At 39.1% G+C, this 16,233-nt stretch overlaps 3 protein-coding genes across 6 annotated transcripts; all 3 read right to left on the bottom strand.

Moving 5' to 3' along the window:
• Positions 1 to 1,199, bottom strand: LOC113538803 (antimicrobial peptide NK-lysin-like). Of its 2 annotated transcripts, none has more exons than XM_026934193.3 (5): positions 1,056 to 1,199; positions 879 to 943; positions 530 to 649; positions 280 to 440; positions 1 to 177 (listed from the first exon to the last, which is right to left on the bottom strand). In XM_026934193.3, the coding sequence occupies exons 1-4, from the start codon at positions 1,096 to 1,098 to the stop codon at positions 282 to 284; spliced, it is 387 nt and encodes a 128-aa protein (XP_026789994.1). In that variant the 5' UTR covers positions 1,099 to 1,199; the 3' UTR covers positions 1 to 177; positions 280 to 281. The 2 variants fall into 2 exon arrangements, with proteins under 2 accessions (XP_026789994.1, XP_026789995.1); XM_026934194.3 differs by having other exon boundaries at positions 530 to 634.
• Positions 1,200 to 4,570: 3,371 nt separating this feature from the next.
• On the bottom strand, positions 4,571 to 8,153 carry LOC117598334 (saposin-C). Of its 2 annotated transcripts, none has more exons than XM_034308300.2 (6): positions 8,082 to 8,153; positions 5,571 to 5,730; positions 5,393 to 5,457; positions 5,090 to 5,209; positions 4,847 to 5,004; positions 4,571 to 4,733 (listed from the first exon to the last, which is right to left on the bottom strand). In XM_034308300.2, exons 2-6 carry the CDS (start codon positions 5,611 to 5,613, stop codon positions 4,676 to 4,678), a joined length of 444 nt encoding a protein of 147 aa, XP_034164191.1. In that variant the 5' UTR covers positions 5,614 to 5,730; positions 8,082 to 8,153; the 3' UTR covers positions 4,571 to 4,675. The 2 variants fall into 2 exon arrangements, with proteins under 2 accessions (XP_034164191.1, XP_034164192.1); XM_034308301.2 differs by having other exon boundaries at positions 5,090 to 5,194.
• A 5,807-nt stretch (positions 8,154 to 13,960) lies between these two features.
• On the bottom strand, positions 13,961 to 15,142 carry LOC113538811 (antimicrobial peptide NK-lysin). Of its 2 annotated transcripts, none has more exons than XM_026934202.3 (5): positions 15,007 to 15,142; positions 14,830 to 14,894; positions 14,497 to 14,616; positions 14,250 to 14,407; positions 13,961 to 14,139 (listed from the first exon to the last, which is right to left on the bottom strand). In XM_026934202.3, exons 1-5 carry the CDS (start codon positions 15,047 to 15,049, stop codon positions 14,082 to 14,084), a joined length of 444 nt encoding a protein of 147 aa, XP_026790003.1. In that variant the 5' UTR covers positions 15,050 to 15,142; the 3' UTR covers positions 13,961 to 14,081. The 2 variants fall into 2 exon arrangements, with proteins under 2 accessions (XP_026790003.1, XP_026790004.1); XM_026934203.3 differs by having other exon boundaries at positions 14,497 to 14,601.
• Positions 15,143 to 16,233: the final 1,091 nt, after the last annotated feature.

The raw sequence follows: 16,233 nt of genomic DNA, 5'->3' as shown, positions 1-16,233 counted from the left end.
TTGTTGATTTCAAATATGTTTATTAGCACAAAATAGCTGACTTTATCATGATTTGAAAGCAGGTTATATTTCAAACATTTATTATTTCCTCTTTTATTCATTTCTTTTCATGGAGTTCTTCAGACCTTCTGGTAGTTTTGTGGAAAACCTTGGATCAATTTCAGCATCCTCATTGACCTGTAATTTTTGAATGGAATATATAGAATTATAGGCATTGAATTACTCTTAAAACTTGCAGATACTGGAAGTATTTAGTCAGATCAAGTGTTAGTAACTTACTTTTAACAAACACCAATATTAGCACAGATTCTTCTTGGATTATCTGTGGTAGAAAGTTCCTCCACCAAGATATCCAGGTACCTGTTAATCATTGTTTTACAGAGACTTCGCAGGAATCCGATTGAATCACAGACTTTCGTCAGTTCTGCTTTAATCATGTCCTGTGGTAATGTTTAAACTGTGTGAGAAATGTTCATGGCACCATTTGCTTTGAGTTTTTAATCTATATACTACGATGCTTGTCACTCACTGCATTTGCATTATCGGCAAGATGTCTTTTCACTTTCTTCATGGCCCACTCACAAGCCCAACACACACCAGGGAGCTGTTCCTCAGGCATCGGCAAATCCTCATCCTGATCAACAGAATCCTGAGAAGTGACCAAGAGCTACTGAGCACGTAGCAAATATTACAAATAACTGAAGCCTGAGTGAAACATTTTATATTTCCATATTACAATTAGAGTTGTGTACAGTTTTATAGATGCTTTTATAGCTTTTGGATTAGACTCTGGTGTGACTGAGTGCACATTGTACTGATACAAAAAAATAAATAAAAATTTAAAAAATAAGACCAAATAGGCAATTTAGATAACAAACCAAAGTCCCAACAAGGGGTTCCTCGGCAGAGTCAACTTTCAGGTACTCCAGGTGCATTGCACAGGCTGAGAAGCAGAGGGAACAAAACAATATCCTTTTAACATAGAATTTATACAACCTCCTAAAATAACTGCATTGATTAGAATTGTGTGACTAGAATTGTCTGATAAATCATACCTGAGCCTATGAAGAAAGAGGCAATGAGGAGGTTCCAGAACATGGTGATGGTTAAAGATGGGAAAGATATGTGTTTTTTAGAGAGCTGAATAGTCTTTCTTAATGCAGCACCTTCTGGTGGTCTTTATACTGTCATTGACTTCCTACAGTAAGTTTTTCCCTCCTGTAACCACAACCCAAAAATATGCAAATGAACCCAGAGTCATGCTTATTATTTGTGCATCCACAAGCTAATATTATATTAAAAAGACCATTTTAGCATGTTAAATCACAATGTATCTTATTCACAATCTTATTCAAATGCGATTTATTTAATTTTTATGATATAGGTATTATTTTGATATTTATTGTATATTTATTTACAGATTTATATTTTAGTATATAAATTTATTGTTATTTATATATTATCTATTTACTTTAATTTCTATTTAATTATAACTACTATCAGCACAGGATTCATGTCATTACATTTGATAATGATTACTTATGATGCTTTGAACTGGATGCTAGATGCATGTATTATCCATTCATTCATCTCAGTAACTATTTTATCCTGGTCAGGGTGGATCCCAAAAAGTATAGGTGTGAGAAGGATATACACCCAGGGTGGGATGTCTGTCCAATGCAGGGCACCATACACACACACACCAGAATTGAACTGGGGACTATGGAGCCGTAAGATGACAATGCTCCCCACTGCACTACCAGGCTGCCATGTAGGAAGTAGATTTGTTTTGCTGTGTCTTGCTTCAGAAGCAGGGTATAGTCAGATGGAAAGAGAGCATTGATCTTTTTGAAGACAGATAAAGAAAACTGGGCTAGAGTAAGGGATTTCCAGAGATTGAGCTAGGATTAAGGTTAGGCTAAGCATATATGGTTGAATGAACTCTCAAACTGATTCTCAGCCAAGTCCACTTTCAGGTATTCCAGATGCCCTGTGGCATCTATTATTATTATTATTATTATTACATTATCAATTTTTATGATTAACATAGAATCTGTATTGTACTGTAAAGGTGTCTCTCATTAGCCTAAGCACATCCATGTCTGGTAGAGAGGATGCCCTTAATACTAGCACAAGTTCTCCAGACATGTCATGTCATTCAGTGATAAGGACCCATTTTATTAATTTATAAATTATTTTATATTTATATTTATTTTATTAATTAATAAATTATTGATAGGATGTTGAGTAATATCAAGAGATATTGTAATTTAATGTAAGGTATTAATAGGATGTTACAAAGGGACTGGAACTATTACTTATGCATACACACACATAGTTTTTATCAAATAAATTTATTCATATGTATTGTTTCTATTTCTATTTACTTACTTTCTATTTAACTACTATAAGTACAACTATAAGTACACTTTCCTTGCAGTGTTAAATGCAAATTTTGTTTTGCGAGTAAAGAAAAGCAAATGGTAACCTACAAACTAGCACAGTATTCATGACACTGAATTTGATATACTGTAGATTACTGATACTACTTAAGTTGTTACATTTAGAAAACCTTCTTGAACTAGACAGCCCAAGTTCTCAGAGTTCTCACTTAGTACACCATCACTCTCCATGCCACTGTCATCTGAAAGTGTTTTCTGCACTTGCAAAAAAAAAAAAAGCGTCACTATGTGCAAAACTATGCAACACGAAATGTGTTGTTGGAGCCGTTCTTGGAATAAATCTAACACTGCATTCAACAACTCAAGAATCCTTGAATTATTGATTTCAAATATTGTTATATGCATAGAATTACTGACTGTAGGCAAGCATGTTTGCAAACATATTGCAAACATTTTTTCCTGATTAACTGAATTCAGTTATTGGTAAGCAGTTCTTGTGTGGGAGTTGTGTACTCCTTCAGAGCTTCTGTAAGTTTTGCGGAAAAGCTTGGATCAATTCCAGCAGGGCCACTGACCTGTAACTATTTAATGTAAGATAAAGAATTACAATCCTATTTCACCCCTCCTAAATGCCAGGGGTGGTGTTCACAACCTGGACATTCTCTCATGCATGTGTGCATATGCCGAGACATATACCACAAAATCATATAATGTTAGCACCATAGCACTCATGCTCCATTCGACTAAAGGCCGGATGTGACGGTCAAGTTCGGGCAGAAATGAGGAAGCAGGAAGCGGGCTTGGAACAACTCAGAAGGCGCTTTATTTTACTTTCGCTTTTCAACTCTCTTAATCACACACACATACACGTGCACACACACGGCTCCATGCTGGTTGTTCTCTCTCTCTCTCTCTCTCTCTCTCTCTCTCGGCGCTCATCTCTCTCCTTTTTATCCTCGCCTCCTCTCACTGCAACACAAAACATTCATTAATAAAATTCCTCTTCTTCTGTGCTCTTCCCCCTGACTGAGTGCACTTTCTTCTGATGATGTTCTCAAGGTCAGCTAGTGCCTCCTTGTCATCTGAAACTCCTGCCTAAGCTGGCCAATCCTTGTCTTCCATTGATTTGGCACTTCAGGGTTCTTGGGTACCTGTTGTTCTTTGATGTCGAACCATTGTGCAACAATATTAATGATGATGTTAGTCATAATCTGGAGCTTTTGGTCCAATGTCCCATAGCTGAATGCTCCAGGGTTCTATCCACATTCTCATCAAACTGGCATCACTCTCTCTACTTGTTAGCTGCAGGCCACATGACCCAGTGGTGTGCTGGATGGCTGCCTTCAGTTGGAGCTTGTGGTGCTTGGAGGTTTCGAGCTCTGTGGGTTGACTCCTGGCCTGGCTCCTCCTGTGTCTCATCAGGGACAGCTCCTGTGTACTACACTGCATGCACCATTCCCCACCCACCCCTCAGACTTGCAGCACATGCAATCGGTATTCCATTCATTCCAAGTCTGCAAGAACCAGTGTGGCCTGTAGCTTAATTATTCACAGGATATTCACTGATATTCTAATTTAATATGGTATAAATACATATACAAGCCACATACACAAGCCAGAAACTGTGGGAATGTTTTCTTTTTTTTTTTTTTTCGCAAGTGGGGAAATGAACAGAAAAATCAGTTAACTACTGAAGAAATGTCAACTTCCCTCAAGCTGTTACTTAGCATTTACTTAGCCATTACATACTTAGTGATGTGATGGCTTAAGAAGAAAACTCAAAAATAAAGTTTTAATGTCTTTGCATTTAACTTTTTTTAATCACTTTTTATCAACTTCTCCCAACTTCTTTTATTATTTCTCCAAGCTACAAAAGGAGTGAAGTTTATGAGAAAGACCATGCCTGAAACTGCACCTTTTTTCAAGCTAACATCCTGAACCTCCTCATTTCTCCATCAGTCCAAGTTCTTAGAGCTCTTCTTTATTACAGTTCCACAATCACTCTCCATGCCACTACCATTTGGTGTGGTCTTTACTTGCAAATAAAATTATACTTCATAAAAATGTTGTTGGAGAAGTTCTTTGAATAAATCTGACATGGCACTCTTTACAGATTCAACCAGCATTAACTATTTTGTACACATAGAATGAGTCAGAGAATTATTGCTTTCAAATATTTTATTAGCACAGAATGATTTGCAAGTATTTATATTTTAAACACTTATTCCCAGTTTAATTCATTTCTTGCCATTCTGGAGTTGCCATGTGCTCCTTCAGAGCTTCTGGTAGATTTGTGGAAATCCTTGGATCAACTCCAGCATGCCCACCGACCTGTAAGTTTGTAATGAAAGATAAAGGATTATGACTACTCTTATTAAATTGTTCTTCAAACAAATACTGGATAAGTGGAATAATTTTAGTCAGAACAAGTTTTCATAACTCACTTGCAAACACCAATATTAGCACAGATTGTTTTGGGATCGTCATCAGTAGAAAGCTCCTCCACCAAGATATCAATGTTTTTATCAACGATTTTCTTGCACTGATCTTTCAGGAATCCGATTTTGTCACAGCCTCTCTTCAGTTTTTCTTTAATCTGTTCCTGTGGTAAAATTTAAACTGTGTGAGAAAAGTTCATGGCACCAGTTTCTTTATTTTACCTTTACAGTATGATGCTTATCACTCACTGCATTTTCACGATTACCAAGATGTTTTTTCACTTTCTTCATGACCCACTTACAAATCCAGCACACACCAGGAAGCTGTTCCTCAGGCATTGGCAAATCCTCATCCTGATCAACAGAATCCTGAGAAGTGACCAAGAGCTACTGAGCAAAGAGCTAATATTACAGACAAATTAATCTCCATTTTACAATTGAGACTTTTTCAGTTTGGGGGTTTTGGTAGTCTTTGGAGTAGACTCTGATGAGACTGAGCATACATTGCACTGATATAAAAATAAGACCAAATAGGCAATTTAGATAACAAACCAAAGTCCCAACGAGGAGTTCCTCGGCAGAGTCAACTTTCAGGTACTCCAGATGCATTGCACAGGCTGAGAAGCAGAGGGAACAAAACAATATCCTTTTAACATAGAATTTATACAACCTCCTAAAATAAACCTCATTGATTAGAATTGTGTGACTAGAATTGTCTGATAAATCATACCTGAGCCTATGAAGAAAGAGGCGATGAGGAGGTTCCAGAACATGGTGATGGTTAAAGATGGAAAAGATATGTGTTTTTTAGAGAGCTGAATAGTCTGTCTTAATGCAGCACCTTCTGGTGGTCTTTATACCTTCGTTGACTTCCTCCAAGTTTTTCCCTCCTGTAACCACAACCCAGAAATATGCAAATGCGCCCAGAGTCATTCTTATTATTTATCAGTGCATCCACAAGCTAATATTATATTAAAAAGACCATTTTAGGATGTGAAATCACAATGTATCTTATTCACAATCTTATTCAAATGCGATTTATTTAATTTTTATGATATAGATATTATTTTGATATTTATTGTGTATTTATTTACGGATTTATATTTTAGTAAATAAATTTATTCTTATTTATATATTATCTATTTACTTTAATTTCTATTTAATTATAACTACTATCAGCACAGGATTCATGTCATTACATTTGATAATGATTACTTATGATGCTTTGAACTGGATGCTAGATGCATGTATTATCCATTCATTCATCTCAGTAACTATTTTATCCTGGTCAGGGTGGATCCCAAACACTATAGGTGTGAGAAGGATATACACCCAGGGTGGGATGTCTGTCCAATGCAGGGCACCATACACACACACACACCAGAATTGAACTGGGGACTATGGAGCTGTAAGATGACAATGCTCCCCACTGCACTACCAGGCTGCCATGTAGGAAGTAGATTTGTTTTGCTGTGTCTTGCTTCAGAAGCAGGGTATAGTCAGATGGAAAGAGAGCATTGATCTTTTTGAAGACAGATAAAGAAAACTGGGCTAGAGTAAGGGATTTCCAGAGATTGAGCTAGGATTAAGGTTAGGCTAAGCATATATGGTTGAATGAACTCTCAAACTGATTCTCAGCCAAGTCCACTTTCAGGTATTCCAGATGCCCTGTGGCATCTATTATTATTATTATTATTATTATTACATTATCAATTTTTATGATTAACATAGAATCTGTATTGTACTGTAAAGGTGTCTCTCATTAGCCTAAGCACTTCCATGTCTGGTAGAGAGGATGCCCTTAATACTAGCACAAGTTCTCCAGACATGTCATGTCATTCAGTGATAAGGACCCATTTTATTAATTTTCTTAATTATTGATAGGATGTTGAGTAATATCAAGAGATATTGTAATTTAATGTAAGGTATTAATAGGATGTTACAAAGGGACTGGAACTATGACTTATGCATACACTCGTATACACACACACACACACACACACACACACACACACACAGAAGCCAGACACTGTGGGAAGTGATGTGATGGATTAAGAGAAAAGCTCTAAATTTATGTCATTTAAATGCATTTTATTGATTTTTTTATTATATATTTAATTTTTAAATATTCATTTACAAATATATAGTTTTTAGCAAATAAATTTATTCATATGTATTGTTTCTATTTCTATTTACTTACTTTCTATTTAACTACTATAAGTACAGTAACTATAAGTACAACTATAAGTACACTTTCCTTGCAGTGTTAAATGCAAATTTTGTTTTGCGAGTAAAGAAAAGCAAATGGTAACCTACAAACTAGCACAGTATTCATGACACTGAATTTTTATATACTGTAGATTACTGATACTACTTAAGTTGTTACGTTTAGAAAACCTTCTTGAATTGGACAGCCCAAGTTCTCAGAGTTCTCACTTAGTACACAATCACTCTCCATGCCACTGTCATCTGAAAGTGTTTTCTGCACTTGCCAAAACAAAAAAAAAAACCTATGCATAGTAAAACTGTTTTGTTGGTTGTTATATGCACGGAATTGCTGACTTTATCATGATTTGCAAGCATATTTCAAACATTTTTTCCTGATTAACTGAATTCAGTTATTGGTAAGCAGTTCTTGTGTGGGAGTTGTGTACTCCTTCAGAGCTTCTGTAAGTTTTGCTGAAAGCTTGGATCAATTCCAGCAGGGCCACTGACCTGTAACTATTTAATGTAAGATAAAGAATTACAATCCTATTTCACCCCTCCTAAATTCCAGGGGTGGTGTTCACAACCTGGACACTCTCTCATGCATGTGTGCATATGCCGAGACATATACCACAAAATCATATTATGTTAGCACCATAGCACTCATGCTCCATTCGACTAAAGGCCGGATGTGACGGTCAAGTTCGGGCAGAAATGAGGAAGCAGGAAGCGGGCTTGGAACAACTCAGAAGGCGCTTTATTTTACATTCGCGTTTCAGCTCTCTTAATCACACACACATACACGCGCACACACACGGCTCCATGCTGGTTGTTCTCTCTCTCTCTCTCTCTCTCTGGCTGAGTCTTTAATGGTGGGAGGGAAAGAGGGGCTACAGGCACCTCAGCCATCGATGTGCTACTCGCTGGCATATGTTAACAGCCTCGGCGCTCATCTCTCTCCTTCTTATCCTCGCCTTCTCTCACTGCAACACAAAACATTAATTAATAGAATTCCTCGCAGTTGTGCATTTCTCACCAATCACTTTCTCCGCCCTCCATTCACAAAGCGGCACCCGAGCATGCCCCCTCTTCCACACCGGAACTCGACCAGCGACTAGGAAAAACCTGGGAAAATGCTCCTCAGCTTGGAATTCCTACTCGGTAACTCGAGACAATCTCCTCAACCGTGAGTTCAGCAAGTGAAATCCTATCAACCTGATTTCTCACAGCAAAAACAGAAAACAAAGTAGCACTTGCTACCTTCAAATGTGTTACATATATATGTGTTACACAGTATTTGCTTTAGATCAACCAACACAGACATATTCGCTTGTTAAATCTATATCTTTAAACACACAATTTGCTGTTTTCAGGAGGTAACACACTTCAGCAAAATGTCTGCCAAAACTTTTCATTCCTAGTTCTGCTTCTTAGTTTATGTATATATATGTGTGTGTGTGTGTGTGTGTGTGTGTGTGTGTGTGTTTTCAGATAGCTTTTAGGAATGCCTTTGACAAAAGAAGATCATATTGAAATCATTCTCATGGCTGGATCGGGAAGCTGTTCCAAGGTTGCGATGGACTTTACAAGGAAACATGGCAAGCAACACAATAGTGTTGCCAAACTTATTAACAAATTCAAAAACACTGAAAGTGTTGCAGACCAACCGAGAAGTCTACATCCATGACCATTCACAGATTTTTTTTTTCAACCAGAAAACAAACCAACAGCCAAGCCACACTTCTCGTTGTCGGCTCTAGTAATGGCTAGTATGGGACCCAGTTTAACATCCAACAGCTCACAGGCTTCAAATCAGCCATGGCAGCAGACACCTTCTTTGCGTTGGCTACTATATTGGCCGCTGGTGGATTTGGGCTGAACCACATGCCCTCTGTGGACCACTGTATCGCATTGCTGGTGGTTTCGTCAGATAAAACATTATGCTCTGAGGTCCACAGTCCCAGGATTGAGCATAAATATACCAATGACTGGCTAGTGAAGGTTATAATATCACTATAATATCTGATATACATTGGGAAATTCTATGGTCATTTTCCAGCTAGCACTGGAGAAGCTCCTTCTGATGGCAGAAGCCAGCCTCTCCGCTACAGATAGAGGACTCGCTTTTATCAGCAGGGCATGTGCCTCGAGAGTTCTCCTGTTTCCTGTCTACCAGTTTACTTAACCCATGGTGTGGATAGCACAGTCCACATTGCCTGAAGCATGCAAAATGGCCCTACACAGTTTGCCCTGTGTTCCCAGACTGCTCTTTGGGCTTTTGGCTAAAGAGGCCCTACAGTGGAGAGCCAAGGCTTTAGAATCACATAACAGAGAAACACAGACTAGACAAGCAGTCCTACTAGACTTCCTAGGACCAAGCCAGTGTTCAGTGCTCACCAGTGTGCCTCAAAGGCCCACAGGCTTATCAGTGCCACAGATGATTAGAACAGCAATCCCAAGCCCCAATGAGCACCTGAGCACCGAGATATACCCCTTGGTTTGAGCCCTAAATGGCACCCCCTTCCCCCCATAAGTCAGGAAAGCCATACAGAGCCCACAAGTGAAAAGGGAGTGCTGCTGGCAAGATGCTTTGGTTCAAGGTTGTTTATTTGTCACATACATTACATGCATGTGATGTATTAATATGGTGAAATGTTTTTCCTTAGTGCCTCATCCCACAGTGCAACAGTGATACATACTAAAACAGAATATAATAAAAGCACAATATAATGAATAAAATAGAATACAATCTAGTAGACAAATATAGAAGTTATGTGTAAAAATATGTTTAGCAGCTTTTCGAGGAATGAGTAGCAGCTTTTAGAGGAGTGTAGTGTGAAAAAATTGTCATAGTGCAAGAGTGCAAGAGTTTTTGTCTGTCCATAGTGCAAGTGTTTGTGTATGTATGTCTGTGTGTGAGGTAGAGTAATATGCAGACTTTTCAAGTGTCCTCATTCAATAGCCGTATTGCCTGAGGGTAGAAACTCCTCCTGAGTCTCTCTGTGTTGGTCCTCAGGATCCGGTAGCACTTCCCTGATGGAAGCACTGAGAAGAGACTGCTTCGTGGGTGGTGAAAGTCTTTTATGATCCTACTGGCCCTGGTCTTGGATTGCTGGTTGTAGATGTATGTGATGCAGGGGAGAGAAGTCCTGATGGTCTTGTCCGCTGACCTCACCACTCTGGACAGTACATTCTGGTCCTTGGCGGTGGTGCCTCAGAACCAGGTGGTAATGCTTCCAGTGAGAAGACTCTCCACAGCCCCAGTATAGAAAGCCTTCAGCACCCTGTGAGTGAACCTGAACCATGGCTAGACGTTGTAGATGGTAGAGACGCTGGTGCTTTCTTGTCGCCAAGCTGTTTGTGTGTGTAATCCATGACACGGCTTCTGTGAGATGGGCCCCAAGGTATTTGAAGCTGCTCACCCTCTCGCACCGTGGCCTCATTGATCAACAGGGGGCTGTAGTTCCTCACCTGCTTCTTCCCGTAGTCAATAATCATCTCCTTAGTCTTGGTAACATTCAGGGAGCGATTCCGACACCATGTGGAGAGGATATTCGCTTCCTCTAAGTAGACCTTCTCGTTATTCTTGGTGATGAGGCCTACCATCACTATGTCTTTGACGAATTTCACCAGCCTGTTGGAGCTATGCGTGGCCATGCAGTCACTGGTGTAGAGGGAGTACAGCAGGGGGCTGAGGACGCAGCCCTGAGGAGCGCCAGTGCTGAGGGAGAGCGTGGAGGAGGTGTGGTTTCCCATCCTGATTTTTGTGGCCAAAAATCTCACCTATTTTACACCATCAGACCCCAACACTTCTCAAGGCCAAGGCCTGGTAAATCTCAGACTCCCCAGAATTCACTGCTGGTGTTGGGTATTCTCAAGATGGATGCAGACTGCCTTGTGTCATGTGGCCAAAGTTGTTCTTTAATACTTGGACGATTGGGTTCTCTGTGCATCCAACAAAGAACAGACTTTGTTTGACCTCTTTGCACACATCTTTAAGGGTGGCCTCAGAGTGGATTCTCAGGAGAGCTCCCTAAAACCAAGGCAAGTCCCCCACTTTATCTACATTCAGATGAATTCAGTGAGGATTCCCTCATGCCCTGACATGTGACAGAAAACACAGCATAGTATGCATAGTATGCTAGGCCTACTGACTGAGGCTGTGGCAGTGGTGTCTGTGGGTCTTCAAGATCTAAGGAATTTTGAGAGATGAGTCATCAACCTACCTGTTCCAGGATGGCAATGCTCCTGTGCACAAAGTGAGGTCCAAAGAGATATGGTTTGCCAAGGTTGGTGTGGAACAACTCAAGTGACCTGCACAGAGCCCTAATCTCAAACCTACTCCCCAACTGGAACACTGACTGCACACTAGGCTTTCTTGTCCGACATCAGTGCCGGACTTCAATAATGTTCTTGTGGCTAAATGGGCACAAATGCCCACAGCCACATTCCAAAATCAAGTGGAAAGGCTTTCCAGAAGAGTGAAGGTTATAATAATAACAGCAAAGAGAAACTAACTGTATAATGGGATGTTCAACAAGCACATATTCGTGTGATTGGTGAGGTGTCCACATATTTTGGCAACATAGGGTATGTGACTTCTAGAGAGCTCAATAGTCTGCCTTAATGTAGGGACTACTGGTGGTCTTTATACCTCTATTTTCTTCTTATAGTATTTTTTCCCCATTTGTGACCATAACCCAGAAAAGCTGACATATGCAGATGAGCTCAGAGTCATGCTCAATATTTACCAGTATCAGCCCACTTCAGTAGGTTGGCATTGAACCTGCCATCCATTTCTTTGGCACTGGTCAACCAGCTCCTTATACTTTGCCCTCTTTCTTTCATTGGCCTCTTCCATTCTATCTTCCCAGGGGACAGTCAGTTCCAGCAGGATCACTTGCTTTGGTGTTCCTGAGGTCAGGACCACATTCATCTTGTGTCTCTTTTTATGGCTCATCTTGATTGCCCACTGGACCCAGAGAGAGTGAACAAAGGCTGGTGAAGTCCTCTTGATGGTTCGCGGAGGTGACGTCTACTCGTCTTGCGTACTTACGGCTGCTGTAAAGTACTTTAATAAAAGTCCGCTCCCTATCTGTGGATACATGGTACCTACAGACATGTCCATACGTGTCCATACAGACACATAGGTGATATATTGTATAGCATCAACAGATGGGCAGGTGCCACTCCACTGATTTTTGGTTTGTATAGCAGAAGTATAGTATAGTCACTTTTTCTGTTGTTCCTTTTTGTTTCTTAGTTTAAGAGCTTGAACCATAAGTTCTTATTATTATTTTTTTTTTATATTTCATTCCTTTATTTCTTGGCCAGTTGTCTATAGCATTCATAAATGAGCTTATGTCAAGAAATTAATTGCAAATTTCTTTTGTTTACTGTGTATATCTTGTTATTGCAAGAGTCAAGTTGTTGCATTGTGCACCTCAATAAACCCAGTAAAACAACATTGTGTATATGGAACTGTTTGTATCTCTTGGTTTCTGGTCTCATTCTGCTCCCCTCTACTTACCACCAAATTAAATCCAAATGTACCCTAGACCTGAACTGGGTCATAACAGAGGTGCTGGTTGACATAGTCCTTGGACCACATGAGGTAGCCACTTCATTTTTGCCTTAGGAGTTTCTTGGTGAAGCCAAACAGGTTTGTGATGAAGGCCACGTGCTTCCTGGCCCTTTCCCGAGATGGAAAAGTAGATACTGTGGCAGAGCTGGCCAAGCCGTATCCTGTCCCATAACTCCAAGTGCCTGCTCAGTATTGCTCCTGTTCCACACTAGCTCACACTGTAGCATTTGTGCAGTCACTCTGTTCTGGAGAACTGAAATGAGCCAACACCAATGCTGGGATGTTCCTGTGTCTTCCTGTCTCCCCCCTCGCCCTCGCCAACCCCCCCCCCCCCCCCCCCCCCTTAATGTTTGATCACTTATTTTACTGTACTGTTTTACTGTACAAATATATTTGTGTATATTTAAATCTGGTGATTTGGTGTTCAGAGTCAGTCAGTATGTACATATGTGTCTTTGTTAAAGGTCTTTGTGCCCATCCACTGTTTATGTGAAGCAGCCTCTGTTCCTAATGCAGCCCTGTCTTAGAAACTTTCAACATTAAATATAGAGAATGAATTGAAGGAAGAGCTCAGCAGAGCTTCACATGATGCAGAGTGATATGCATTTTTGCATTTATCTTAATAATTATGAGGATCTTGTATAGAAAATGTACTAGTAAATATGAAACTATATGAATACTAATATGATAACTTGATTTGAAAGCAGCACCCTCAAACTGGTCTCCATAACAAAAACTACACTTTCTTCTGATATATTAACCCATAGAGTGCTACACAGTGTCCATTTCACTATAACTGTGTTCTGTGTTATGGTTCAATCCCTGTGAGAATGCAGTGTGTTTCTCTCCACATTTGCAACTCTCACCACACATGACTCATGTTGAACACACAAACACACCATGTTAGGTACAAATGGAGTTATAATTTTATTAGAAAGATCATGCCTGAAACTGTACTTTCCTTCAAGTTAACTTTGTAAAGATTTTCATCTCTCCATTTTGTTCCTCATGATGGAGATTCCACATCTGCACCTCCCTGTGTCCTCTCTACTATACCACAACCCCTGAATGGCTGCCTAGTGCAAAACGGTAGCCATCCAAAACCCCAGCCCACGTTCACAGAGTTCTCCCTATAAAGTATTACAGTTCCACAGTCACTGTCCATACCATGTCATTTGAAGGTGTGGTCTGCACCTGCAAAAAAGCTGTGCTTCATAAACTGTTTTTTGTTAGAAAAGTTTGCATAAATCTGGCACAGCATTCAAGACCTCAAGACTCCGTACAGACTCAAATAGCATTAACTGTTTGTGCACATAGAATGAGACAGAGAATTGTTGATTTCAAATATGTTTATTAGCACAAAATAGCTGAATTTATCATGATTTGAAAGCAGGTTATATTTCAAACATTTATTATTTCCTCTTTTGTCATTTCTTGTCATGGAGTTCTCCTTCAGACCTTCTGGTAGTTTTGTGGAAAACCTTGGATCAATTTCAGCATCCTCATTGACCTGTAATTTTTGAATGCAATATATAGAATTATAGGCATTAAATTACTCTTAAAACTTGCAGATACTGGGTAAGTGGAAGTATTTAGTCAGATCAAGCTTTAGTAACTCACTTGCAAACACCAATATTAGCACAGATTGTTTTTGGATCATCTGTGGTAGAAAGTTCCTCCACCAAGGTACCCAGGTACTTGGTAATCATTTTCTTACAGAGACTTCGCAGGAATCCGATTGAATCACAGACTTTCATCAGTTTTGCTTTAATCATGTCCTGTGGTAATGTTTAAACTGTGTGAGAAATGTTCATGGCACCAGTTGCTTTGAGTTTTTAATCTATATACTATGATGCTTGTCACTCACTGCTTTTGCATTATCTCCAAGTTGTTTTTTCACTTTCTTCATGGCCCACTCACAAGCCCAACACACACCAGGGAGCTGTTCCTCAGGCATCGGCAAATCCTCATCCTGATCAACAGAATCCTGAGAAGTGACCAAAATCTACTGAGCACATAGCAAATATTACAAATAACTGAAGCCTGAGTGAAACATTTTATATTTCCATATTACAATTAGAGTTGTGTACAGTTTTATAGATGCTTTTATAGCCTTTGGATTAGACTCTGGTGTGACTGAGTGCACATTGTACTGATGCAAAAAAAAAATAAGACCAAATAGGCAATTTAGATAACAAACCAAAGTCCCAACAAGGGGTTCCTTGCCAGAGTCAACTTTCAGGTACTCCAGATGCATTGCACAGGCTGAGAAGCAGAGGGAACAAAACAATATCCTTTTAACATAGAATTTATACAACCTCCTAAAATAACCGCATTGATTAGAATTGTGTGACTAGAATTGTCTGATAAATCATACCTGAGCCTATGAAGAAAGAAGCGATGAGGAGGTTCCAGAACATGGTGATGGTTAAGGATGGAAAAGATATGTGTTTTTTAGAGAGCTGAATAGTCTGTCTTAATGCAGCACCTTCTGGTGGCCTTTATACCTCTGTTGACTTCCTCCAGTAAGTTTTTCCCTCCTGTAACCACAACCCAGAAATATGCAAATGCGCCCAGAGTCATTCTTATTATTTATCAGTGCATCCACAAACTAATATTATATTAAAAAGACCATTTTAGCATGTTAAATCACAATGTATCTTATTCACAATCTTATTCAAATGCGATTTATTTAATTTTTATGATATAGGTATTATTTTGATATTTATTGTGTATTTATTTACAGATTTATATTTTAGTAAATAAATTTATTGTTATTTATATATTATCTATTTACTTTAATTTCTATTTAATTATAACTACTATCAGCACAGGATTCATGTCATTACATTTGATAATGATTACTTATGATGCTTTGAACTGGATGCTAGATGCATGTATTATCCATTCATTCATCTCAGTAACTATTTTATCCTGGTCAGGGTGGATCCCAAACACTATAGGTGTGAGAAGGATATACACCCAGGGTGGGATGTCTGTCCAATGCAGGGCACCATACACACACACACCAGAATTGAACTGGGGACTATGGAGCTGTAAGATGACAATGCTCCCCACTGCACTACCAGGCTGCCATGTAGGAAGTAGATTTGTTTTGCTGTGTCTTGCTTCAGAAGCAGGGTATAGTCAGATGGAAAGAGAGCATTGATCTTTTTGAAGACAGATAAAGAAAACTGGGCTAGAGTAAGGGATTTCCAGAGATTGAGCTAGGATTAAGGTTAGGCTAAGCATATATGGTTGAATGAACTCTCAAATTGATTCTCAGCCAAGTCCATTCCAGATGCCCTGTGGCATCTATTATTATTATTATTATTATTATTATTATTATTATTATTATTATTACATTATCAATTTTTATGATTAACATAGAATCTGTATTGTACTGTAAAGGTGTCTCTCATTAGCCTAAGCACTTCCATGTCTGGTAGAGAGGATGCCCTTAATACTAGCACAAGTTCTCCAGACATGTCATGTCATTCAGTGATAAGGACCCATTTTATTAGTTTTCTTAATTATTGATAGGATGTTCAGTAATGTCGAGAGATATTGTAATTTAATGTAAGGTATTAATAGGATGTTACAA

This window comes from Pangasianodon hypophthalmus, chromosome 10 (genome assembly GCF_027358585.1).
Source record: "Pangasianodon hypophthalmus isolate fPanHyp1 chromosome 10, fPanHyp1.pri, whole genome shotgun sequence".
In the NCBI taxonomy this organism is placed as follows: domain Eukaryota; kingdom Metazoa; phylum Chordata; class Actinopteri; order Siluriformes; family Pangasiidae; genus Pangasianodon; species Pangasianodon hypophthalmus.
The sequence above is the reverse complement of the archived record's forward strand: the minus strand, read 5'-3'. Positions and strand labels throughout refer to the sequence as shown.